Genomic DNA, 26,048 nt, shown 5'->3' with positions numbered 1-26,048 from the left:
ATTCTCCTGCCTCAGCCTCCCGAGTAGCTGGGACTATAGGCGCCCGCCACTACGCCCGGCTAATTTTTTGTAATTTTAGTAGAGACGGGGTTTCACTGTGTTAGCCAGGATGGTCTCAATCTCTTGACCTTGTGATCCGCCCGCCTCGGCCTCCCAAAGTGCTGGGATTACAGGCGTGAGCCACCGCGCCCGGCCACGCCTGGCTAATTTTTTTTGTACTTTTTAGTAGAGACAAGGTTTCACCGTGTTAACCAGGAAGGTCTTGATCTCCTGACCTCGTGATCTGCCCGCCTTGGCCTCCCAAAGTGCTGGGATTACAGGTGTGAGCCACTGTGCCCGGCTGTAGAGTGCTGTGTTTTGATCTCAGCTCGCTACAACCTCCACCCCCTGGGCTCAAGCGATCTTCCCACCTCAGCCTCCCGGGTAGCTGAGATCACAGGTGCATACCATCACACCCAGCTAACTTTTTGTATTTTTGGTAGAGACAGGGTTTTGCCATGATGCCTAGGCTGGTTTTGAACTTATGACCTCAAATGATCTGCCCCCCTCGGCCTCCCAAAGTGCTGGAATTATAGGTGTGAGAACCACACCCAGCCCTTGTTGCATTTTATACTTAGCTTTTTAAACTTTTAGCCATTCTAGTAGGTTTAGTGATAATTTTTAGACAAACAAGGAAAATGTTCCTCATTAATCTAGGAAACATTTATGCATAAAACCAGTGCCTGGCTTTAGGTTTGGGTTGATACACTTTGCCAGAAGTTTGATTTTATTTACTGTGTCAGGAATATCAGCATGTTGAGAACATACAACACAGTTTCTTGTCTCTAGACCCTCTCAGACAGATGAGAAAGACATGGGAAAGAAAACAGGTGCAAGAGTACACTTAAGGCACTTTAGGAGCTCATGTGGGAAGGTTTTAACCTCTCCTCGGGAAGAAGAGAAAGGTTGCCAGAAGTTGTCTTCTGAATCAAGTCCATATTCCTCTAAATTGATGATTAGCTTTGTAAATTAACATGTCAATGTTGGCTCTTGAGTGTTTTAAATGCCATGGAAGACAATGAGGGCTTCTGCTTCCCAAGCCAGAAGGTAAAAAGTCTTTTTTTTTTTTGAGACATGGTCTTGCTGTGTCACCCAGCTGGAGTGCAGTGGTGTGATCCTGGCTCATTGCAGCCTCAATCTCCTGCACTCAATCAATCCTCCCACCTCAGCCTCCCAAGTAGCTGGGACTACAGGCACACCCCACCACACCAGCTATTTTTAAAAAATTATTTTTACTAGAGATGAGGTCTCACTGTGTTGCCCAGGCTGGTCTCGAACTCTTGGGCTCAAGTGATCTTTCCACTTCGGCCTCCCTAAGTGCTGGGATTAGAGGCGTGAGCCACTGGGCCTGGCCCAGAAGGTAATTAATCTTAATATAAAAAGTAGGCTTCAGAGTTATAGAATTGCAGATCTGAAAAGTCCTCCTATCTCAAATATATACATCTCTAAAGCCATTGTACATAGTGTCCCATCAGGCCCCAAAGATTAAAAGATGTTTTCGGGAATGGGGCCAGGGTAGAGCAGAAAGAAGACTGGACAAAGTGGCTGAGAGACATGGAAAGAGCACTGGACTGGCTGGAAATTGAGTCATGGGTCCTACTTCCATCTGTGCCCTAACTACTTGTGCAAACCTGGACAAGCCAAAAGCTTGTAGGCCTGTCTCCTTTTACACATAAAACAAGAGCCTGCACCTCTAAGATCTCTTGCATTTGTGACATTTTGTGGCCTACATACCACTTGGAGGGAGAATTCTGGAAAGAAGGACAACGGTAAAGGCCAGAGAAGAGAGGAGCAGAGCAATGCAGATGATGGGCTATGCAACTTGTATTTAAACCCATCAAATGGAACGACACCTAGGTTGAAACAATTTTTTTTTTTTTTTTTTTTTTTTTGAGACGGAGTCTTGCTGTGTCACCCAGGCTGGAGTGCAGTGGCGCGATCTCGGCTCACTGCAAGCTCCGCCTCCCGGGTTCAGGCCATTCTCCTGCCTCAGCCTCCCGAGGAGCTGGGACTACAGGCGCCCGCCAACACGCCCGGCTAATTTTTTGTATTTTTAGTAGAGACAGGGTTTCACCGTGTTAGCCAGGATGGTCTCGATCTCCTGACCTCGTGATCCGCCCGCCTCGGCCTCCCAAAGTGCTGGGATTACAGGCTTGAGCCACCGCGCCCGGCCTTTTTTTTTTTTTTTTTGAGACGGAGTCTCGCTCTGTCGCCCAGGCTGGAGTGCAGTGGCGCAATTTCGGCTCACTGCAAGCTCCGCCTCCCGGGTTCACGCCATTCTCCTGCCTCAGCCTCTCGGAGTAGCTGGGACTACAGGCGCCCGCCACCATGCCCGGCTAATTTTTTGTATTTTTAGTAGAGATGGGGTTTCATCGTGGTCTCGATCTCCTGACCTCGTGATCCACCCGTTTCGGCCTCCCAAAGTGCTCGGATTACAAGCGTGAGCCACCACGCCCGGTCAACAATTTTTTTTTTTTTGAGATGGAGTTCCGTTCTTGTTGCCCAGGCTGGAGTGCACTGGTGCGATCTCTGCTCACGCAACCTCCGCCTCCCAGGTTTAAGCCATTCTCCTGCCTCAGCCTCCTGAGTAGCTGGGATTACAGGCATGTGCCACCACGCCCAGCTAATTTTGTATTTTTAGTAGAGACAGGGTTTCTCTATGTTGGTCAGGCTGGTCTAGAACTCTCGACTTCAGGTGATCTGCCCGCCTCGGCCTTCCAAAGTGCTGGGATTACAGGCGTGAGCCACCGCACCCGGCCAAAATAGATTGTTAATGATCACCAAGGAAAATCCAACCAGAGGCTGATGCGTGAAACCAGGAATGTGCTAGGAATACAATATGCAGAAGAGCAGGCAGGGAGATTTTCACCAGGAGGGTAGAACCCCAAGACCAGGGATCCAGGAGCATTTATTTATTTAACAGTAGTTATTAGGGAGATTCAAGGAAGTAGGCTCATGCTTAACATGAGGGAAGACTGTGATGGGTACTGAACGTTGGGTACCGACATGGGTAAGGATAGTCCCCACTTTGAGAGATGTGATACCAAACCAGGATTTTGTAAGCATTCATCTAACTAATATTTGTTGAGCAACTGCCAAGTTATAGGTGCTGGGGATAAAGAAATGTCTCTGCCTTTCTGGAGCTTAAGTTCCTAAGTAGGGTAAATAAATAAAAATACCTAGCATGTTAGTAATAAATGCTAGAGACAGAAACAGCAGGGAAGGGCATTAGGATTGGTTGAAAATGGGAGCGGGTTCCAAATGTGATCCATGCTCCAAAAGAAGGCAGGAAGGAGCCCAGCTCAAGTCTCAAGTTCCCTTGTTCACCTCCTTCCCTTCTCAGCCTGGAGGGACAACTCCCTGGCTCAAGCTGTTGATGCCTATAATGAATAAGACACTATTCCAGTTATCAGAACCAGAACAAGAGGTCAGAGTCCAACCGGCAGCAAGAGTAGATCATGCTGGCAGGACTCGGCGGCTTACACAGGTAATCCCAGCACTTTGGGAGGCCGAGGCGGGTGGATCACCTGAGGTCAGGAGTTCGAGACTAGCCTGACCAACATGGTGAAACCCCATCTCTACTAAAATACAAAAATTAGCTGGGCGTCCTAGCGGGTGCCTGTAATCTCAACTACTCGGGAGGCTGAGGCAGGAGAATTGCTTGAACCCAGGAGGCAGAGGTTCCAGTGAGCCAAGGTCTTGCCACTGCATTCTAGCCTGGGCGACAGAGCAAGAATCCTGGGTGGGGTGGCTCACACCTGCAATCCTAGCACTTTGGGAGGCCCAGGCAGGTGGATCACCTGAGGTCAAGAGTTCAAGACCAGCCTGGTCAACATAGTGAAACCCCATCTCTACTAAAAATACAAAAATTAGCCAGGCAAGGTGGCACGTGCCTGTAATCCTAGCTACTTGGGAGGCTGAGGCAGGAGAATCACTTGAACCCGGGAGGTGGAGGTTGCAGTGAGCCGAGATTGCACCTTTGCATTCCAGCCTGGGTGACAGAGCAAGGCTCTGTCTCAAAAAAAAGAAAAAAGAAAAAAGAAATCTCTAGAGAAAGTATTATTAAGAACATATGATAATTCAAATAAAAAAATTGACGAGTTAAATATGCAGGAAAAAAACCATATAAGAAAAGCAGAACTCATTCTCATTTCAAAGTTTTTATCTTGCAGAAGATCCTAAAGTTTGGAAACAGCAAAGTAAAATACAGACTTTTGGAAAACAGTTAGGAATTCAAGTTCATAGCAACAGCTTCCCCCAAGGAAATTTTCTATTGATTTGTAATTTGGCCTTGAATTTGACCTGTGGCCTTCATGTCATGATAATTTGGGTCACTCTGAATATGCCATCCCTTGAACAAGGGCCTCTGCTAATTTTAAATGAATGCAGCTGCCCATTTGCCATTCTTCTATTTGCATCACAATATGTGGGAATAAATTTGCAATTAATAAGACATCTCCAGTAAGCAGTCAGATTGAGGAAATGAAGGACGTTTAGTAAGTTTAACAAGAGATATTCCATTTTTGCCTTTTTGGACATAAAAAAGGGAAAGAAAACAAGTTTATGTCTTTGACAACCTTGGTAGAGGCCTGAATTGTACCCTGGGCTACAGCATCTAAAAAAGCCACGTGACATCAAATTTGATTTTAGTTAAACAAATAAAATATATATAGAAAAGTTTGGGCCGGGCGCGGTGGCTCACGCTTGTAATTCCAGCACTTTGGGAGGCCGAGGCGGGCGGATCACGAGGTCAGGAGATTGAGACCACGGTGAAACTCCGTCTCTACTAAACACACACACACACACACACACACACACACACACAAATTAGCCGGGCGTGGTGGCGGGCGCCTGTAGTTCCAGCTACTCGGAGAGGCTGAGGCAGGAGAATGGCGTGAACCTGGGAGGCGGAGCTGGCAGTGAGCCGAGATTGCGCCACTGCACTCCAGCCTGGGCGACAGAGCGAGACTCCGTCTCAAAAAAAAAAAAAAAAAAAAAAAAAAAGAAAAGTTTGTACCAGCTCTAAAAATGTTGATCTTCCTTTGCTCCCTCCCTCCCTCCCTTCCTTCCTGTCTCTTTGGTTCAATGAAAATGAACACTTTTCAGGTTTGATTCATGGAGAGGTGTTACATTTGAAATTGCCTCACTGAAACTTTTGGTGGTAGAGCACCTTAGGGTCTCCATTTCATCTTGCATCGGAGGCTGCATTAATTAGTAATATATTGTCCAGATAGAGGGAAACAGAGGTCCTATGTGGGTATACCAGGAAATGAAGAGTCTGGAAGCCCTGCCCTAAGAGAAACAAATAAAGGAACTTCAAAGAGAAGGAAGTGAGGTACCCTGAGGAGAAGCTGGGATGTCTTAACAACTGTTTTGGGATTTTGAGCTTGCCCTTTTCACTGTGTAGAGTGTTCCTTGCCCTACTTTCCACCTGTTGAAGTTTTCCTTATTCTCCAAGGTCAGACTGAATACATCTACTGTGAAAAGTTTCTAGAACCTCTTGGGATCCATCTCCCTACTAGCAAACCCCCATAGCACTTGCTACTTATGTTGTAATACCAAGCAATAGTCAGACTTATCTAGGTCAAGTTAAGTAGGGGCTTGAACGCCACACTAAGGGGTTTAAGCTTTAAGTTTGTGGTCATGGGGAGCCATTATGCTTCTGAGGACAGGTGTGACTTATGACTGACGTTTAGGAAGGTATCAAAGGCAGACTGAGAAGCTCTTATCAGGTGTGAAAGGGGGTGGAATTACTCTCTCTCTGTTCTTTTTTGTTGTTTTTGTTTTTGTTAGCACATGACAATGGGCTAGGCATGCCGCTTGGTTATCCCGCTTCATAGACGTGAGCCCAGTTACTCCGACACACCGTGGTCCTAGGCAGCCTCCCCGTCCTCACCACCTTTTCTTCTGGCATCTGAGGGTAATTCCTCCCCTGCAGTCGTGCTTTCCGGGCTCAGCAACGACCTGCTACCTGCCACGTCTAGGGATCTGTCCCCTCAGTCCTCACGCTCACGCTTTGAGTCCATAACCTTCCCGAAGCGTTTTCTTCTCACGTCTCCCAAACTGACTGCATTCCCCCTCCGGTAGGTTGAAATTTGGAAGACTTTTTTTTTTACCGCAGACGCTTAAAACGAAGCTTAATTAGTCAAGGATAGCTATGGGTGGAGACTTGAAGAGATCTGAAGGGTATCTTGGAGCGCTTTAGACTTGAGAGGCCGGTGACAATAGCTCTAAAGAGACCCGTCAAAGCCTGCGGATTCTTCTTTTAACAGCTCTATTCTCATGCTTGCACGCCAGGGCTGGGGGGAACTTTTGTTGTTTGTTTGTAATAGAAATCGAGAAAGGGAGTGGGGCCCGCCTCTTTTCTGACCTAAGGGCAGGAGTGAGGGGCCGGGAGGATTACGGGCGGCTCCCCTAGACGCGCCCCCAGGCGGGCCGGAGACTGGGGCACTCCTTGCTTGGTCGAGGGGCGGGGCGCGCCTAGCGGCCACGCGCGCGGGCGTCGGAGGAGGCGTGTCTCGCGGGCGCGCGCGGGCGTCGGAGGGGGCGTGTCCCGCGGGCGGCGGCGGCGGCGGCGGCGGCGGCGGCGCGGACTGGGTGCGCGGCGCAGCGTCCTGTGTTGGAATGTGCGGCTCCCGCGAGCTCGCGGCGCAGCAGCGGAGCGAGCGCCGCCGAGGCCCGGGGCCTCAGACCCCGGCGGCGGCTGCGGCAGCCGAGACGGCAGGGCTAGGCCCGGAGGCCTGAGCACCCTCTGCAGCCCCACTCCTGGGCCTTCTTGGTCCACGACTGCCCCAGCACCCAACTTTTCCACCCTCCCCCACCTCTCCCCCGAAACTCCAGCAACAAAGAAAAGTAGTCGGAGAAGGAGCGGCGACGCAGGGTCGCCCGCCCCTCCTCACCGAGGAAGGCCAGTAAGTGGGGCGCGGGGCTGGGGGCTCGGTCAGGGTGGGGGAGGGCCGCCCGGGCGGCGGCAGTGGCGGGAGGGGGAGGGCGCGGAAGGACGCGGAGTCAGGCGCTGTCCAGGGCTGATTTGCAGATACTGTGGCTCCGGCGGCGGCGGCCGCGCCGGGCGGAGGCTGGCGGCCGAGCAGGATCGGGTTACACAGCCGCCGCCCGGGGGCTGGGGGCGTTTGTTGGGAGCGGCGCGTCGCCTGGACCCCCTCCCCACTGGATGCTGGGACGCCGCCTCCGCGCTGGCCCGGACGCTCCTCCGAGTCAGGTCCTCTGAGGCCAAGGATCGGAGCTGCTCGGGTCCCTAGTCCTGAAACTTCCTCTGCTTCCTCCTCCTGCCCCCGGGTCCCACCGCAGCCCCGCGCCGGCCTGCGGCCCTCCTGGCCCCCTCCCTCAGGGCCTCTCCCTGTCGCCGGAAGGCGCCGTTGAGTGCGGCCGGGCGGGTTGAGTCAGCCCTGGGGCCCGGGCGGTTCCGCCCGCGGGGCTGGACAGCGATTTCTGCGCTTCGGCCGCCCGGCGCCGCTGGCCCCAGCGTCCGGCCACCCGACCGCTGGAGCTGGCGGGGCTGGGGCGCGCGTCCTGCCGGGCGCCGTGGGGGAGTGAAGTTCGCAAACTTCCGGGGCGCGGGGGTGGCGGCTGGCCCGCGTGGGGGCCCCCTCCGGCGCTCGGAGCCCGACGCCTCGCGAGGGCGCCCGCGGAGCCTCCCCGGCCCTGGGCGTTGGGCGACCCCCGGGGCGGTCGGAGGGGCCCGGGGGCGGTTGGAGAAGCCCGGACGCCGGCTGCGCGGTAACTTTCCGTCCTCTCCCGGGACTGGGGCCCTAGGGCTGGGGAGGGGGCTGCCTGGACTCGGGGAGAACTCGTTCCGGCCAAACAGCGCCCCGAGCTTGGTCCCCTCCCCCGTTTTAGTGTTGGAGAGCGCAGGAAAAGGCTCAGGACGAGTGTCGGGGCGACTCCCGCGAGTTGGTGTGTAAATGTGTGCAGTGAGCGGGCCGAGGCGAGAGGAAGCGAGAGCGCCCGAGTTTGCAAAGAGCTGCTTTGTGTTTGGTATTTTGAGAAAATGGCCGAATGCCTATTTCAGTTAGGAATGCCGCCGCCGAGGCAGGCGCTGGTGGCAGCAGCACGGAGGAATTCGTGCAGCACGTTGGGCTTTCGGGCTGTGCCTGGACCGGTCTTCCTAACAATCGTTAAAATTCCATTTGGGGTGGCAGTTAGGGGTTAGGGAGCAATTAGAAAAGTCGATGTTGGGCCAAATTGCCGAGTAGCTTGGGCTGTTCAGCCCCGGGACAGCCTTCGCCCTCTGTTTTCTGTGATGGCATTTGCTTCCAACTTTTGTTGGTACGTAGAACTAAACCGGTTTGTGTTTATATACTTGGGTGAAGCGGGTTACTTTTTGTATTTTCGGTTTAACTTTATTTTCTTAGAACTTGTTACTTTTTTTAATTTGCGAGTGAACACTTCGTTTGAGAATGGCACCTTTTAGATTGAGAAGTAACGTAGCATTTAGAAAGCCCAACTTGTTTTCAAGAAGGTGATCTTGTAATGGCTTCCACTAGGCAAGTAGGCCAAGCACAAGGCAAGAAAGTTGCTGATTGTCGTGTTGAGTTGCACGATGATTTTATTCGTATTGAAAAGCTTGGAATTAAGTGTTGTGGAACTTCAGCCTGCAGAAAAACAAGCTTATTAATTTTTATTTGAAGTTTTGAATAAATCAAACTTCCTTTTTCACAAGAAAAGGGGTCCATAATGTTTTTTCTTTTAAGCCTGTGGAGTTGTCGAAAAATTAAGGGACTGACTGCTACTTTTTCACAGTAGTTTATTCTTTTGGAGTTAGTTGAGTTCATGCGAAATCCAATTAAGTTGAACAATTATTACAGGCTTGTACTTTCCAGATGTGTTTGTGTACTTAATAAATGCACTGAATGGCTTGTGGATTTCTGGGCTTTCTGATTCAGACCATTGAACTGTGGAAGGGGGGAAAAGTTGGGAGGACAATAATTTACTACTCATGTTTTGAATTCTTAAAATAATTTTAACAGTAAAAATGAAGGTTACTTTTTATCCCCACCAGAACAATTAAAAGTGCTTGAGGAGGGACCACATGCCAGTGGCTGAATGATGAATGAGTTGTGTCAAACAATTGGTAGAATTGTTTTCTAGGGATAGTAGAAATTTTTTTTTTGGTGATTGCAGTAAAGACTATTGGGAATTAACTATTTTAAAGATTTGTTTTTAATAGGCGATGAAGTTTACTGAGTTATAATGATCATACTGGAAAATTTTTAAGTTATGAAGAATTACAGCGATGTGGTTTTAAGCCAGTAACAGTAGTGTTTAAACTGGTGCTCTTGTTTTGTTTTGTTTTTAATTCAGAATACAGTTATGGCCACCCAGGTAATGGGGCAGTCTTCTGGAGGAGGAGGGCTGTTTAGCAGCAGTGGCAACATTGGAATGGCCCTGCCTAACGACATGTATGACTTGCATGACCTTTCCAAAGCTGAACTGGCCGCACCTCAGCTTATTATGCTGGCAAATGTGGCCTTAACTGGGGAAGTAAATGGCAGCTGCTGTGATTACCTGGTCGGTGAGGAAAGACAGATGGCAGAATTGATGCCTGTTGGGGATAACAACTTTTCAGATAGTGAAGAAGGAGAAGGACTTGAAGAGTCCGCTGAAATTAAAGGTGAACCTCATGGACTGGAAAACATGGAACTGAGAAGTTTGGAACTCAGCGTCGTAGAACCTCAGCCTGTGTTTGAGGCATCAGGTGCTCCAGAGATTTACAGTTCAAATAAAGATCTTCCTCCTGAAACACCTGGAGCGGAGGACAAAGGCAAGAGCTCGAAGACCAAACCCTTTCGCTGTAAGCCATGCCAATATGAAGCAGAATCTGAAGAACAGTTTGTGCATCACATCAGAGTTCACAGTGCTAAGAAATTTTTTGTGGAAGAGAGTGCGGAGAAGCAGGCAAAAGCCAGGGAATCTGGCTCTTCCACTGCAGAAGAGGGAGATTTCTCCAAGGGCCCCATTCGCTGTGACCGCTGCGGCTACAATACCAATCGATATGATCACTATACTGCACACCTGAAACACCACACCAGAGCTGGGGATAATGAGCGAGTCTACAAGTGCATCATTTGCACATACACAACAGTGAGCGAGTATCACTGGAGGAAACATTTAAGAAACCATTTTCCAAGGAAAGTATACACATGTGGAAAATGCAACTATTTTTCAGACAGAAAAAACAATTATGTTCAGCATGTTAGAACTCATACAGGTAAGAGAAGCTTTCTAGTCCCTAAGTTCAGTTCTCTTTTCTGATTGTTACTTGAGTGGTTAGTTAAGTAGTGCTTGAGAAAAAGGGCTCTGGTTCAAATCTAGGTTCCGTTTTTGCTATCTTTGTGACCTTGCACAAGTTGTTTAACCTCTTTGTTCAGAAATTTCTCCATGGAGTAACGATATCTAGGATGGGAGGATTATGTGAAGTTACATGTAAAGCACAGAGTGTTACCTGGGAGGAACAGCCAAGAGATCTTACCGTGCTCTTACTAAAGTACGTATCCTAATTTGGGATTTACCTTCAGCAAATTAGACTGGCCGTGCATGGTGGCTGACGCCTGTAATCCCAGCACTTCGGGAGGCCGAGGTGGAAGGACTGCCTGAGCCCAGAAGTTCTAGACCAGTCTGGGAAACATGGAAAGACCCCCGTCTCAAAAAGAAAAAAAAAGTTTATTTCTGTGACAGTGAACACATTTAAGATGCAGTGTAGTTTCTGAAAGGAATTGAGGGCTTAAATAAAAAGGAAAACTCAGTAATTAACCTTGCACATGCCCACTTAACAAAAGCCTCAAACTTTAAAACACTTGACTTATAGCGTTGAGTTCCTAAATGGAACAACTTGTCTTTGTCCACAAAAAAGAAATGTGAGAAGGTAGTTTTTAAAAGATGGGTGGGATTATTACCAATTGAAACTATTTTCCTATGAAAGCAAACACTTGTAGAAAATGTATTTTTCAGACAATTATGTTTAGGATGTTTGAACTCATACTAAGTGCAACTGTATAAAAAAAGTTGAAACTTTTTTTTTTTTTTGAGACAGAGTCTGGCTCTGTCGCCTAGGCTGGAGTGCAGTGGCACGATCTTGGCTCAGTGTAACCTCTGCCTCAGAGTTCAAGTGATTATCCTGCCTCAGCCTCCCTGGCTCAGCCTCCCGAGTAGCTGGGATTACAGGCACCCACCACCGTGCCTGGCTAATTTTTTTTTTTTTTTTTGAGACGGAGTCTCACTCTGTTGCCCAGGCTGGAGCGCAATGGCATGGTCTTGGCTCACTGCAACCTCTGTCTCCCAGGTTCAAGCAGTTCTCCTGCCTCAGCCTCCCGAGTAGCTGGGACTATAGGTGCCCACCACCACACCCAGCTGATTTTATATTTTTAGTAGAGATGGGGTTTCACCATGTTGCCCAGGCTGGTCTTCAACTCCTGACCTCGTGATCCACCCACCTCAGCCTCCCAGAATGCTGAGATTACAGGCGTGAGTGCCACGCCTGGCTGATTTTTGTATTTTTAGTAGAGATAGGGTTTTGCCATGTTGGCCAGGCTGGTCTCAGACTCCTGACCTCAGGTGATCCACCCACTTTGGCCTCCTAAATTGCTGGGATTATAGGTGTGAGCTACCGCACCCGGCCGAAACTTTTTTTTTTTTTTTTAATTTCTTTTTGTGGAGATGGGGGGGGTCTCACTGTGTTGCCCAGGCTGGTCTTGAACACCTGGCCTTAAGTGATTCTCCTGCCTCAGCCTTCCCAAGTGTTGGGATTATAGGCGTGAGCCACTGTGCACACTAGTCATTCACTTTTAAATTGGGTTTTATTCAGCTGCTGTCCACTGTAGTTTTTTTAATTGGATTTATTTATTCATTTATTGATTTATTTGAGACGGAGTCTCACCCTGGAGCCCAGGCAGTAGTGTGATCACAGCTCACCACAGCCTCTACCTCCTGGGTTCAACCTCCAAAGTAACTGGGCTACTAGAAGTGCACTACCACACCCTAATTTTTTAAAATTTAAATTGGGTTTCACATATTGTAATTGAGGGGCCACATTTTTCAAATAAATGTTTTTAACTATTGGTAGCTCATTTGGACATTTCTGTTACATTTTCCTGGTAAGAATTGGTGCATTTGGGTCCTGATGAATGGATAGAGAATAATCCCATACTCTACTCTTGGGATCACAAATGAACAGGGGGTGTGGGATGCTGTTTGCCTCAGGTCTCCTCTTAACAGGAGTTGGCACTTGCCAGGACTGAACCCCACTGGTAAAGGGGACACTGAGGAGGGGAATTGATGCTGCTTTAAGTGGAGTGGTAGACTTAATTTTTGTTTTGTTTTGTTTTGGAGATAGGGTCTCCCTCTATGCCCCAGGCTGGAGTGCAGTGACGTGATCTCGGCTCACTACAACCTCCACCTCCTAGGTTCAAGCGATTCTCATGCCTCAGCCTCCCAAGTAGCTGGGATTATAGGTGCCCACCACCATGCCTAGCTAATTTTTTGTTTTTTTAGTAGAGATGGGGTTTCACTATGTTGGCCAGGCTAGTCTCGAACTCCTGACCTTGTGATCCGCTTCGGCCTCCTAAAGTGCTGGGATTACATGCCTGGCCAATTTTTTTTTTTTTTTGAGATAGTTTGTCACCCATCCTGGAGTGCAGTGGCGCGATCACTGCTCACTGCAGCCTTGACCTCCTGGACTCAAGTGACCCTCTCCCCTCAGTCCCCCAAGTAGCTGGGACCACAGACGCATGTCACCACACCTGGCTGATATTTGTATGGTAGAGACAGGGTTTCGCCATGTTGCCCAGGTTGGTCTCTAACTCCTGAGCTCAAGTAATCTGCCCTCAGCCTCCCAAAGTGCTGGGATTATGGGTGTGAGCCACCGTATCCAGCGACTGAATTTTTAAAAATTTATTTTATTTACTTATTTTTTACATCCCAAAGACTTAAAACTATTAACTGGTAGGCTTAAACAGTAAAACTTGCAGGTGAAATTCCATTACAAGAGTGACCTCTGTTACAGGATTGCTAAGCCCCAGCAGATGGATGGCTCATGTGTTGAATGCTTTAAAATTTAGTCCAGTAAAAGAATTTGTAGTCCCTTTGGAATTTGTCATAACCTGTGATTGATTGTCTCAATGCTTTGAAAGCATTCAATTTCAGAAGTAAAGGTCAAGCATTACAAAAATACATAGAGTAGGAAATGAAAGTTACTTGGGGTTACAACCCCATTAATCACTTAATAGTTTGAATTAGACAAACTGTTAGACTAAACCAGCCTCACCTACAATATCTTAAATCCCAGCCATCATATATACTAAGCTCATAAATAAGTACATCATATTCATTTAGCTGGGATTACAGGTGCCTTCCACCATGCCCGGCTAATTTTTGTATTTTCAGTAGAGATGTGGTTTCACCATGTTGGCCAGGCTAGTCTTGAACTCCTGACCTCAGGTGATCTGCCCACCTCAGCCTCCTGAAGTGCTGGGATTACAGGCCTGAGCCACCATGCCTGGCCTGGTTTATTTGGTCTTAATGCTTATTTTTCCCCGGTATTACCTTCATTCTGATTTTTTTTTTTTTTTAAACAGAGTTTTACTCTTGTCACCCAGGCTGGAGTGCAATGGTGCAATCTCGGCTCACTGCAACCTCCGCCTCCCAGTTACAAGCAATTCTCCTGCCTCAGCCTCCTGAGTAGTTGGGATTCCAGGCATGCGCCACCACACCTGCTGATTTTGTATTTTTAGTAGAGACAGGGTTTCTCCATGTTGGCCAGGCTGGTCTTGATCTCCTGGCCTCAAGTGATCCATCTGCCACAGCCTCCCAAAGATTACAGGCATGAGCCACCACGCCCAGCCAATTTTGTGTGTGTGTGTGTGTGTGTGTGTGTGTTTTTTTTTTTTTTTTTTGAGGGGGAGTCTTGCTCTGTTACTCAGGCTGGAGTACAATGGTGTGATCTCTGCTCACTGCAACCTCTGCCTCCCGGGCTTAAGTGATTCTCCTGCCTCAGCCTCCTGAGGAGCTAGGATTACAGGTGCGTGCCACCACGCCCAGCTAATTTTTTAAAAAATTTTTAGTAGAGACAGGGTTTCACCATGTTGGCCAGGCTGGTCTTGACTTCCTGACCTTGTGATCAGCCCACCTCGGCCTCTCAAGGTGCTGGAATTACAAGTGTGAGCCACCGAACCTGGCCTTTTTTTACATTTTAAAACAATTTGGTGATGTATAGATTGAAGGTTAATATTTTGATTATGTAAATTCTGAAAGTATCTCTGGTATTAAATGGATAGTTCTGAAAATTATGGAAAATAAACTCATCTGGTGCGGAAGAGTAGAGGAAGAAAAGACAGGAATCACTTAAATTGATAGTGTTCAGGAATTACTTCTCATTTCCACTTGTATTAGTAAGTAGCCCAGTTTTCTGATTAACTTAATGGGCTTAATTGTGTTTCTTGTGCCCTTCTATTCTGTGCTAATCTTCAGAACAATCCATTGAGGAAAATAGCATCTGTGATGATAGTTCATGTTTACACAGGGGAGAACTTCAGATTTAAAAGCCTGAAGTGATGTTCCCAAGGTCATATACAAGTATCATTTATAGCCGTTCCACTATGGCTCACGCCTGTAATCCTAGCACTTTGGGAGGATGAGGCAGGAGAATCGCTTGAACCTGGGAGGTGGAGGTTGCAGGGAGTCGAGATTGCGCAATTGCACTCCAGCCTAGGTGACAGAGTGAGACTCTTGTCTCAAAAACAAACAAAACAAGTAGCATTTAAAGTTCAGCAAACTCGACTCACTGCAACCTCCACCGAAAGGGTGGGGGGGAGCTGGGGACTTTCGTTCAGGTTGACCTCTTTAGTTTAGTGGTTTTGATATTTAACTAGTTCACAAAATCTACTTTTAAAGAAAACCTTTTTGCCTGTATGTGTAACTGAAAAATCAGTAGGTAACTAAGCTTTCTGGAGGAGAGTTATGCCTAGTTTGTGGGATTATGCAGATAAAGTAATCTGTTGTAAAGAATTTAAAAGCAGGCTGAGCGAGATGGCTCATTCCTGTAATCCTAGCACCTTGGGAGGCAGGCAGGATCACCTGAGGTTGGGAGTTCGAGACCAGCCTGGTCGGCATGGTGAAATCCCGTCTCTACTAAAAATACAAAACTTAGCCTGTAGTCCCAGCTTCTCGGGAGGCTGAGGCAGGAGAATCACTTGAACCTGAGAGGCAGAGGTTGCAGTGAGCCAAGATCGCACCACTGCACTCCAGCCTGGGCGACAGAGCGAGACTCCGTCTCAAAAAATAATAATAATAAAATAAAAGAATTTAAAAGTAAATTATCTTTGATTCTTCAAGTTTATCTGCAATGGTATTTAATTTTTTCCAACTTCATTGAGATACAATTTACCTATGCAGTTCACTATAGATTGGCCTGTTCTGAATATTTCACATAAGTGGAATCATATAGTAAGCAGTCTGAATAATGCTGCTATGAATATTCATATTTTAGGTTTTGTGTGAATATATGTTTTTGTTTCTTTTGGATTATACCTAAGTGTGAGATTGTGGGGCAGTATAGTAGCAACATTTTGGGTAACTGCCAAACTGTTTTCCAAATTAGCCATGCCATTTTACAATCCCACCAGCAATGTATGAGGGTTCCAATTTCAGCACATGCTCAGCAATAATGTTAACATTTGTCTTTGTGATTACAGCTATCTTAGTGGGTATGAAGTCTTCATCTCATTGTGGTTTTGATTTGCATTTCCCTCACGGCTAATGATAATGTTCATCTTTTCATGTGTTTATTGGCTATTTGTATATCTTTTTTTTAAAGAATTCCATTAACATAAAACTATCTTAATTGTTCCAGGTCATAAGGTAGGCATTCTGTTGCTACCAACTCTTTACAGCTAATACATAGCTACCAGTGAATTACAGCAGAATAGTCCCACCTATCACCATTCTTTTTTCTTTTTTTTTTAAGACGGAGTCTCACTCTGTCGCCCAGGCTGGAGTGCAGTGGCGCAATCTCGGCTCACTGCAAGCCCCGCCTCCCGGGTTCACGCCATTCTCCTGCCTCAGCCTCTCCGAGTAGCTGGGACTACAGGCGCCCGCCACCACGCCCGGCTAATTTTTTTGTATTTTTAGTAGAGATGGGGTTTCACCGTGGTCTCGATCTCCTGACCTCGGGATCCGCCCGCCTCGGCCTCCCAAAGTGCTGGGATTACAAGTGTGAGCCACCGCGCCCAACCCCTATCACCATTCTTTTTGTTGTTTATTTTTTGTTTTAAGACAGGGTCTTGCTCTGTTGCCCTGTGTGGAGTACAGTGGTGTGATCACGGCTCACTGAAGTCTCGGCCTTCTGGGCTCAAACGATCCGCCTGCCTCCCAAAGTGCTGGGATTACAGGCATGAACCACTGTGCCCGGCCTATTCTTTTTTTCTGTGTACCACCTTTTCCTTATTTTATTAGACACATTTGTTTCTGCCTTAGACAAAATTGATAGCTTACATTTACTGAGGGCTTTACTATGTGCCAGACACAGTGTTAAATGCTCTGCATGTATTACTTAAACTTTTGCAATTACAGGAAGTGAAGATTCTGTTACTTTTACAGATGAGGAAACAGGGTGTTTTAGTAGCTTTACCAAGGTCATGATTATCTTGTGTCTGGAGACTATATTAAAACAAATTGTACACCTTTTTTTAAAAGCTTGTTTTGCCGGGTGTGGCGGCTCATGCCTGTAATCCCAGCACTTTGGGAGGCCGAGGTGGGTGGATCACGAGGTCAGGAGATCAAGACCATCCTGGCTAACAAGGTGAAACCCCGTCTCTCCTAAAAATACCAAAAAATTAGCTGGGCATGGTGGCAGGCGCCTGTAGTACCAGCTACTCGGGAGGCTGAGGCAGGAGAATGGTGTGAACCCAGGAGGCATAGCTTGCAGTGAGCCGAGATCTCACCAGTGCACTCCAGCATGGGCAACAGAGCGAGACTCCGTCTCAAAAAAAAGAAAAAAGGCTTGTTTTGTTGTTGACAACCATGTCTAAAAAGAATATACGTGTCCTACCTTTGAGTCTTAAATTCTTCAGTATTAAATCACTGGCCTCTAGTCTTCAGTCCCTGTGGCTTTTATAATTTGTTTTAAAAATTGATGACTGGTTGGGCATGGTGGCTCATGCCTGTAATCCCAGCACTTTGGGAGGCCAATATAGGTGGATTGCTGGAGCCCAGAAGTTCGAGACCAGTCTGGGCAACATGGCAAAACCTGGTCTCCACCAAAAAAAAAAAAAAAAAAAGCTGGGCTTGGTGGCACACACCTATGGTCCCAGCTACTTAGGAGGCTGAAGTGGGAGGATCTGTTGAGCCCGGGAGGTCCAGGCTGCAGGAGCTACGTTCACGCCACCACATTCCAGTCTGGGCAACAGAGTGAGACCCTGTCTCATAAAAAACAATGAAAAGAAAATAGATGACCTTCTCTTAAATTTTTCTTTTTAACGTACTGTTTTTTATTTATTTTTATTTTTAGAGACAGGATCTCTCTCTGTACTCCAGGCTGGAGTATAGTGGTGCCGTCATAGCTCACTGCAGCCTCAAACTCTGGGCTCAAGTGATCCTCCTGCCTCAGCCTCCCAAGTGAGACTACATGTAGGGTCTCACTTTGACCCAGGCTGGAGCACAGTGGTACAATCACGGCTCACACCAGCCTCATCCTTCTTGGGCTCAAGCAATCCTCCCATCTCAGCCTCCCAAGTAGCTGGGACCACAAGCATGCACCACCACGCCTGGCTAATTTTTCTGTTTTCTGTAGAGAGGAGGTCTTGCTGTGTTTCCCAGGCTAGTCTTGAACTCCTGGGCTCAATATGATTGGCCTGTCTTGGCCTCCCAAAGTGTTGGGGTTACAGTCAGGGGCCACAATCCCCATGCTCAGCCCAGGCTATTTTTTTTTTTTTTTTAAGTGAGACGAAGTCTCACTCACTGCAACCTCCACCTCCGGGTTCAAGCAATTCTCCTGCCTCACTCAGCCTCCCGAGTAACTGGGACAACAGGCATGTGCCACCATGCCCGGCTAATTTTTTTTGTATTTTTAGCAGAGAGGGGGTTTAATTATGTTGGCCAGGCTGGTCTTGAACTCCTTACCTCGTGATCTACCAGTCTCGGCCTCCCAAAGTGCTGGGATTTCAGGCGTGAGCCACCGTGCCCAGCCCCAGGCTAGTTTTTAAAATAAATTTTTAGAAATGAGGTATTGCTGTATTGCCCAGGCTGGTCTGGAACTCTACCACTTGAAAATTTTTAGCATAAAGCAATTACATTCTCACTGAAAAGTATTGTTTTAAGCCAACACTTTCAAATGGTAGTAGATTCATCATTTACAAGTTTAAAAAAAAACAAAAACCGGCGTTAATAGCATCAGACAGTTCGGGTAGATTTTTTAAAAGGTGATTCTTATATAACAAAAATGCTTTGTACCTTATCAAGATAGTTTTTTACTTATCACTACTTAATGTATTAACATGCAGTATCACTGTGAAAATTAAAAGGGCTGTGAGAATTCAGAAAGTCATGTTGTTTTTTTGTCAGCAAAGCCAAAATAATGTAGTCATAGTTTCTGAAATAAATAACTTACATTTTAAATACATGATAAATTGATCTTTTTGCCAGAAATAGGAAAAAAAATTCTTGTTAAAATGTGCTGAGCGCTGAACATTGTTGCATTGTTAGTGAGAATTGTATTTGGCTTATTTCGTGACATTTAAACACTCTTCATTATTGAAATTTTGCAGGAGAACGCCCATATAAATGTGAACTTTGTCCTTACTCAAGTTCTCAGAAGACTCATCTAACTAGACATATGCGTACTCATTCAGGTTGGTAAGAAATTGGAACTTTTCTATCATTTTCATTAAATGACCATTTTAAGGAAATTCTTTTAGACTTGTAACCGAGTCATTTACTTATTATTTATTTTTAATATAATTTAGAAGTCAGAATTTAAAAATCAGTGTTCTGTCAATCTGGGGATTCCTAACATGGAATCCAAAGGTGGACCTCCTGAAAATGGAATTTTTGTGTACACTTTTTCTGGGAGGAGGGGCCTTAATTCTCATCAAATCTTTGAAGCGTTCCGTGACTCCAACAAAAGTTAAACTAATGTAGACCAAGGCTGATTGATCTTTTAACCCCTACTTCTCATATTTCTTCTAACAGTATAAAGCTGAGACTCATAATGTGTGGTTGACAAGTGTCAGGGATTCCTTCTTAGCTTCTCAGGTCCTGAAATTAAGGTTTGTTCTGTTTCAAGGTTTGGTAGAGCTTTTAAGGACTGACTGCAAAAGTTTAGCTTGAAAAAGAAAATGATAGACAATCTAGGATGCCAATTTATTAAGCTGTAGTAAGAGTATAGGACTATAACATGAGAGATTCGTCCACTCCAGTAACTGAAACAATCACCATCACCACTCAGAATTAGTCCCTGTTGGCCAGCTTGGTGGCTCATGCCCTTAATCCCAGCACTTTGGGAGGCCAAGGTGGGCGGATCACCTGAGGCTGGGAGTTCGAGACTAGCCTGACCAACATGGAGAAATCCCATCTGTACTAAAAATACAAAATTAGCCAGGCGTGGTGGCGCATGCCTGTAATCCCAGCTGCTCAGGAGGCTGAGGCAAGAGAATTGCTTGAATTTTGGGAGGCAGAGGTTGTGAGCCGAGATCACGCCATCAAGAGCGAAATTCCATCTTGAAAAAAAAGTCCCTATTATCAAAGTATGTAAGTGGCCCAGTTAAAAAGTAATGAATGTTAGCGTTGGTGAACTTGCTTGAATGGGTAGCCCTGATTGACTCTTGGTGAACTACCACTTTTACTTTTTATTTTTTAATTTTTTTTGGAGACAGTCTTGCTCTGTTGCCTAGGCTGGAGTGCAGTAGTGCGATCTCAGCTCACCACAACCTCTCCCTCCTGGGTTCAAGCGATTCTCCTGCATTAGCCTCCTGAATAGCTGGGATTACAGGTGCGCACCACCACGCCCGGCTTATTCTTGTATTTTTAGTAGAGACGGGGTTTCACCATGTTGGTCAGGCTGGTCTCAAACTCCTGACCTCATGATCCACCCACCTTGGCCTCCCAAAGTACTGGGATTACAGTCATGAGCCACCATGCCTGGCCAAACTACCACTTCTAATTAGAATACAGATTTAGAATGTATATCCCTGTGGGAAAAGTATCTTAAATCTTGCTGTTACAAAAGCCTATGTAGACCCATCTCCCTTCAATTAATAATTACCTTAGATCTGCCCTATTCAGTTGAGTAGCCACTAGCCTCATGTGGCTATTAAGCTTTCGAAACATTAGTAGTTTGAATTGATACTTATAAAATATGTACTTACCAGATTTTTCTTTTTTTTTTTTTTTTGTTGAGACAGAGTCTTGCTCTATCCCCCGGGCTGGAGTGCAGTGGTGCGGATCTCAGCTCACTGCAACCTCTGCCTCCTGGGTTCAAGCAATTCTTGTGCCTCAGCCTCCCCAGTAGCTGGGATTACAGGCATGTGCCACCATACCCAGCTAATTTTTGTAATTTTAGTAGAGATGGGGTTTCGCCATGTTGGCCAGCCTGGTCTCGAACTCCTGGCCTACAGTGATCTGCCCATCTTGGCCTCCCAAAGTGCTGGGATTACAGGTGTGAGCCACCGCGCCCGGCCACTGACTTAAAACAGTATGAAGAAAAGACTATCTTTCTCTGAAGCAGGTTAGAGAAAAAATAAAGAATGTTAAATATTTATTTTTGAAGTTGATCATATGGCGAAACTATTGTATACATTGGCTTTAAAAAGTAATAACATTAATTTTAACTGTTTGCTTTTTACCTTTGTGGTATGACTACTAGAAAATTTAAGATTACATGTGTGATATGCATTATATTTCTACTGGACGTTGCTGCTATGAGTTAGTAACAAGATTTGATAAGACTTGATTATATCGCAGATTCTGATTTATTTGAACAGCTATGAAGTTGTGTATAGTATACTTGCTAGCCTTTCTTGACCCTACATGCTTGTCACACTAATGTACTTTGAGTGTTTTTTTCCTAAATCTAAGCCATTGAGTGGTGCCACTTAACCAGAAACCTGGTTTTATTATTTTTGGGTGTTTTTTGGTTTCATTGTCTGATGGTAACGTGGATGCAATCTCAGACTTTGGAGGTAAGCATCATGTCCTGTTGATAGTTGTGCTAGCTTTTTAGTAAAAAGAGCTTTGTAGTATTATTGTTATTACTTTCTTTTTTTTTCCTGAGATGGAGTTTCGCTCTTGTTGCACAGGCTGGAATACAATGGTGTGATCACAGCTCACTGCAACCTCCGTCACCCAGGTTCAAGTGATTCTCCTGCCTCAACCTCCCAAGTAGCTGGGATTACAGGCATGTGCCACCACACCCAGCTAATTTTGTATTTTTAGTAGCGATGAGGTTTCACCATGTTGGCCAGCCTGGTCTCGAACTCCTGATGTCAGGTGATCCGCCTGCCTCAGCCTCCCACCGTGCTGGGATTACAGGCGTGAGCCACTGCTCCCGGCCAAGAGCTTTATATTAGTTAACTAGTTTTAGTCTTCATAACTATTTTATGTTGCATGAGTTCTATTATCCTCATTTTACAGATGGGGAATATAGGGCATTGAAAAAAATATGACCTTTTTTCCTGTAGAATGTCCTTCCTTCTGGATATGTCCACTTGTTTTCTCATGGTGTCATTTAGCTTTTCTTCTGTCCTTTGTATTGTAAACTGGAAATTAAATTTAAATGCTTGATAATCTTTCTCGCAAATGATATGCCTCGTTTAAAGTCACATGTGGGTGACCCATTAATATAATGTTAGGTCACTGCATTTAGAATGACGACATACTTTTATCCTTTCGTTCAATTAGTAATACTTTGTTTTGTCACTGTTTAAATGTTTATGGAGTTTTATACCAGTTGATAATCTTTGCATGAAACAATTGTATTTGGGTTTGCAAAATGTTTTGAGTTTTTTCTGCTATATTTTAAAGATGATTTTTAGTATTTGCTGTTAACAGTATAGCAAGTATTTTAATGGTGTCTTAAAAGCTAGTAGTAGCCACTAGCTATTGTATGTATGCTGGGTACTAAAAACAAGTATTTGCTGTCTCCAACCTTAGTACTATGAAGATATCGAGTTTCAGATTACATATTATAGGATACAAGCTCACAAATAAGTAATTTTTTTGTTGTTGTTTTTGGAGTTGGAGACTCTGTTGCGCAGGCTGGAATGCAGTGATGTGATCATGCCTCACTGCAACTTCATATGCCTAGGCTCAAGCCATCCTCTTGCCTCAGTCTCCTGAGTAGCTAGGTCTACTGGCACATGCCACCACTCCAGCTAATTGGAGACTATTATTATTATTATTATTATTTTTTTTGAGACAGTTTTGCTCTTGTCACCCAGCTAGAGTACAATGGTGCGATCTTGGCTCACTGCAACTTCTACCTCCCGGGTTCAAGCTATAGAATCTTCCTCAGCCTCCTGTGTAGCTGAAATTACAGGCACCCGCCACCATGCCTGGCTCATTTTTGTATTTTTAGTAGAGGTGTTGATCCACCCACCTCGGCCTCCCAAAGTGCTGGGATTACAGGCATGAGTCACCGCGCCTGGCTGGAACTATTACTTTTATTTAAATATCGTATTTATTTATTGAGACGGAGTCTCGCTGTCACCCAGGCTGGAGTGCAATGGCGCGACCTCAGCTCACTGCAACCTCCGCCTCCTAGGTTCAAGCGATTCTCCTGCCTCAGCCTCCCGAGTAGCTGGGACTGCAGGCTCGTGCCACCATGCCAGGCTAATTTTTTGTATTTTTAGTAGAGATGGGGTTTCACCATGTTAGCCAGGATAGTCTTGATCTCCTGACCTCATGATCCGCCCGCCTCAGCCTCCCAAAGTGCTGGGATTACAGGCATGAGCCACCGTGCCTGGCCAATATCCTATTTCTTTTTATGGAGACTGGGTCTTGCTGTGTTGCCCAGACTGGCCTCAAACTCCTGGCCTTAAGCAATTATCTTGTCTCAGCTTCCCAAAGTGTTGGGATTACAGGTATGAGTCACTGTGCCCAGACAGACATACGTTTTATTTTTTTCTATTGATAATGTTGGTGCCAAGGGACTGTTTTAAATAGCTGGGATTGTTTGAAAGATATTGTGATGGTTTGAGAGTCTTTGTAGAATAAATTTTAAAAACTATTTTATTGAGGTATAATTTATAAATTTAAAAATGCACAGGTCTTAAGTGTACAGCTGAGTGACTATGCTTTCGCCTATTTGATTATCACTCAAGAACAAGAGATGGAATATTTCTGCTCAGAAACACCTTGCCCTTTCCACCCAGTCTTTCCCCTGGATGATATTCTGTCTCCTATCAAAGAACATTATAGCATTTGTTTGTTTGTTTGTTTGAGGTGGGATCTCACTCTGTCACCCAGGCTGGAGTGCAGTGGGTGCAGTTACAGCTGTCTAAACCTCTTGGGCTCAGGCAATCCTCCCACCTTAACCTCCCAAGTAGCTGGGACCACAGGTGTGCGCTACCATGCCTGTTTTTTTTTTTTTTTCTTTCTTTTTTGTAGAGATGGAGTCTTACTATGTTGCCCAGGCTGGTTTTGAACTCCTGGGCTCAAGCGATCCACTTGCTTCAGCCTACCAAAGTGCTGGGAGTACAGGCATGAGCCACTGCGCCTAGTTTTAGAACATTCTTGTATAAAATGTTCTTGAGATTTATCCATGTTGGGTTATTGGACTTCATTTTATTGCTGGTAATGTATTGTATGCCGCCATTACTTTTTACTTAAAAATTTTCTTTGCTGGCTGTGCACAGTTCACACCTGTAATCCTAGTGCTTTGGGAAACCACGGTGAGCGGATCATCTGAGGTCAGAAGTTCATGACCAGGCTGGCCAACGTGGTGGTACCCTATCTCTGCTAAAATACGAAAATTAGCCTGGCATGATGGCAGGTGCCTGTAATCCCAGCTACTCGGCAGGCTGAGACAGGAGAATCACCTGAACCCAGGAGACGGTGGTTGCAGTGAGCCAAGATTGCACCATTTCACTCCAGCCTGGGCGGCTGAGTGAGACTCAGTCTCAAAAAAAAAACTTCTTTGCCATTCTCTCTAGATTTTTGTTTTGTTTTGTTTTTATTTTTAAGAGAATTAATTTAAAAATTAAAAAAAATTGAGAGGCTTGTATTTGTGTATTTTTCACTGCGGCTTTAACCTCCTAGGCTCAAACGATCCTCCCACCTCAGCCTCTGGAGTAGGTGGCACTGTAGGCTTGTGCTACAACAGGTGGCTAATTTTTAAATTTTTTTGTAGACAGGGTCTCACTAGGTTGCCCAGACTGGTCTCAAACTCCTTAGCTCAAGCAATCTTCCTCACCTCATCCTCCCAAAAGTGCTAGGATTATGGGTGTGAACCACTATGCCTGGCCATTCTTCTAAGAATATTTTTGATACATATGTATAAAGCTTGTAGAACTCTTTCCCCTTTTGTCTTGGCTTACACCTATAAATTCATTTCGGAGGCATAAAACAGACAACTGGCAGATTTACAAAGAAGAGAACCTGTTACTAGAATTGGGAAAAAGAATTTAAAATTGTTTGTACAGGGCAAAAAATTAACAGGTAGGTACTAATTAGAAAATCTTGATGAATATATTTTAATATAAGCAAGATTTAATGGCAATAAAGTAAAAATTAAGGGAGAAAAACAACAGAGCAAATAAATCATGCCATCAAATTTTAAACAAAATTTCTACACCCTCCCTTTCCATTCACCATTCCTTAGGTGGACCTTTGTACCTTGATTGATGCATGCTTGCTGTATAGATCTCCTTATTCATTAGTTATAAAATGGTGCTATTTTAATAATAATTATTTTATTAGTGTGTAAATATGAAGAGAAGAGATAAATTCCACTTATCTATTTACTCAGAATGTAAGAAAGACAGGATACGTAAGAGTCTTCCCATTGACTGACTGATTGATTGAGATGGAGTCTCACCCTGTCATCCAGGGTGGAGTGCAATGGCATGATCTCAGCTCACTGCAACCTCCACTTGCTGGGTTCAAGTGATTCTCCTGCCTCAGCCTCCCAAGTAGCTGGGATTACAGGCATGCACCACCACGCCTGGCTAAGTTTTTATATCTTTAGTAGAGATGGGGTTTCACCATGTTGGCCAGACTGGTCTCCAGCTCCTGGTCTCCAACTCTATGACCTCTTGATTCGCCTGCCTCGGCCTCCCAAAGTGCTGAGATTACAGGCGTGAGCTACTGTGCCCAGCCTTTTTTATTTATTTATTTTTTGAGATGGAGTCTTGCTCTGTTGCCCAGGCTGGAGTGCAGTGGTGCGATCTCAGCTCACTGCACCCTCTGCCTCCCGGGTTCAAGGGATTCTCCTGCCTCAGCCTCCCAAGTAGCTGGGACTATAGGCATGTGTCACCACGCCTAGCTAATTTTTTGTATTTTTACAAAATGCCTCCCCAAATTTTATATTTTTACAAAAATGCCTCTCAAAGTTCTGGGATTACAGGCGTGACCCACTGTGCCCAGCCGAGTCTTCCCTTTTATTTATCCATACTCAAAGTTACCAATTGGTTCCAAAAGCGAACAATTATAGGTAATGCATTTTGAGTTCTTGCTGTCTGCTCCATGTTAAGGACTTTACATAGATTAGATTATTTATAGCTCACAACACTTAGAGAGTATTTTATAGATGATATTGAGGCCGGGCACGGTGGCTCACGCCTGTAATCCGAGCACTTTGGGAGGCCGAGGAGGGTGGATCACCTGAGGTCAGGAGTTTGAGACCAGCCTGATCAACATGGAGAAATCCCATCTCTACTAAAAATACAAAATTAGCCAGGCTTAGTGGCACATGCCTGTAATCCCAGCTACTGGGGAAGGTGAGGCAGGAGAATCGCTTGAACCTGGGAGGCGGAGGTTGCAGTGAGCCGAGATTGCGCCATTGCACT

The 26,048-nt window shown here is 45.7% G+C and overlaps 1 protein-coding gene across 6 annotated transcripts in view; it reads left to right on the top strand.

The window, feature by feature from the left end:
- Window positions 1–6,595: 6,595 nt before the first annotated feature.
- The window catches only part of REST (RE1 silencing transcription factor), a 51,330-nt gene continuing 31,877 nt past the window's right edge, over window positions 6,596–26,048 (top strand). For 3 of the 6 annotated variants that reach the window (XM_063610412.1, XM_055294591.2, XM_055294589.2), the window contains exons 1-3: window positions 7,452–7,776; window positions 9,361–10,267; window positions 18,813–18,896. In XM_063610412.1, the coding sequence (XP_063466482.1) occupies window positions 9,370–10,267; window positions 18,813–18,896 (982 nt within the window). In that variant the 5' untranslated portion in view covers window positions 7,452–7,776; window positions 9,361–9,369. Of the gene's footprint in view, window positions 6,951–7,451; window positions 7,777–7,798; window positions 8,326–9,360; window positions 10,268–18,812; window positions 18,897–26,048 lie in introns of those variants that run through there. The other 3 variants (XM_055294592.2, XM_055294590.2, XM_055294588.2) reach the window with 3 other exon arrangements.

The sequence above is a fragment of the Symphalangus syndactylus genome, chromosome 10 (assembly GCF_028878055.3).
Source record: "Symphalangus syndactylus isolate Jambi chromosome 10, NHGRI_mSymSyn1-v2.1_pri, whole genome shotgun sequence".
Lineage (NCBI taxonomy): Eukaryota > Metazoa > Chordata > Mammalia > Primates > Hylobatidae > Symphalangus > Symphalangus syndactylus.
This window is presented reverse-complemented; position numbering and strand designations above follow the sequence as displayed.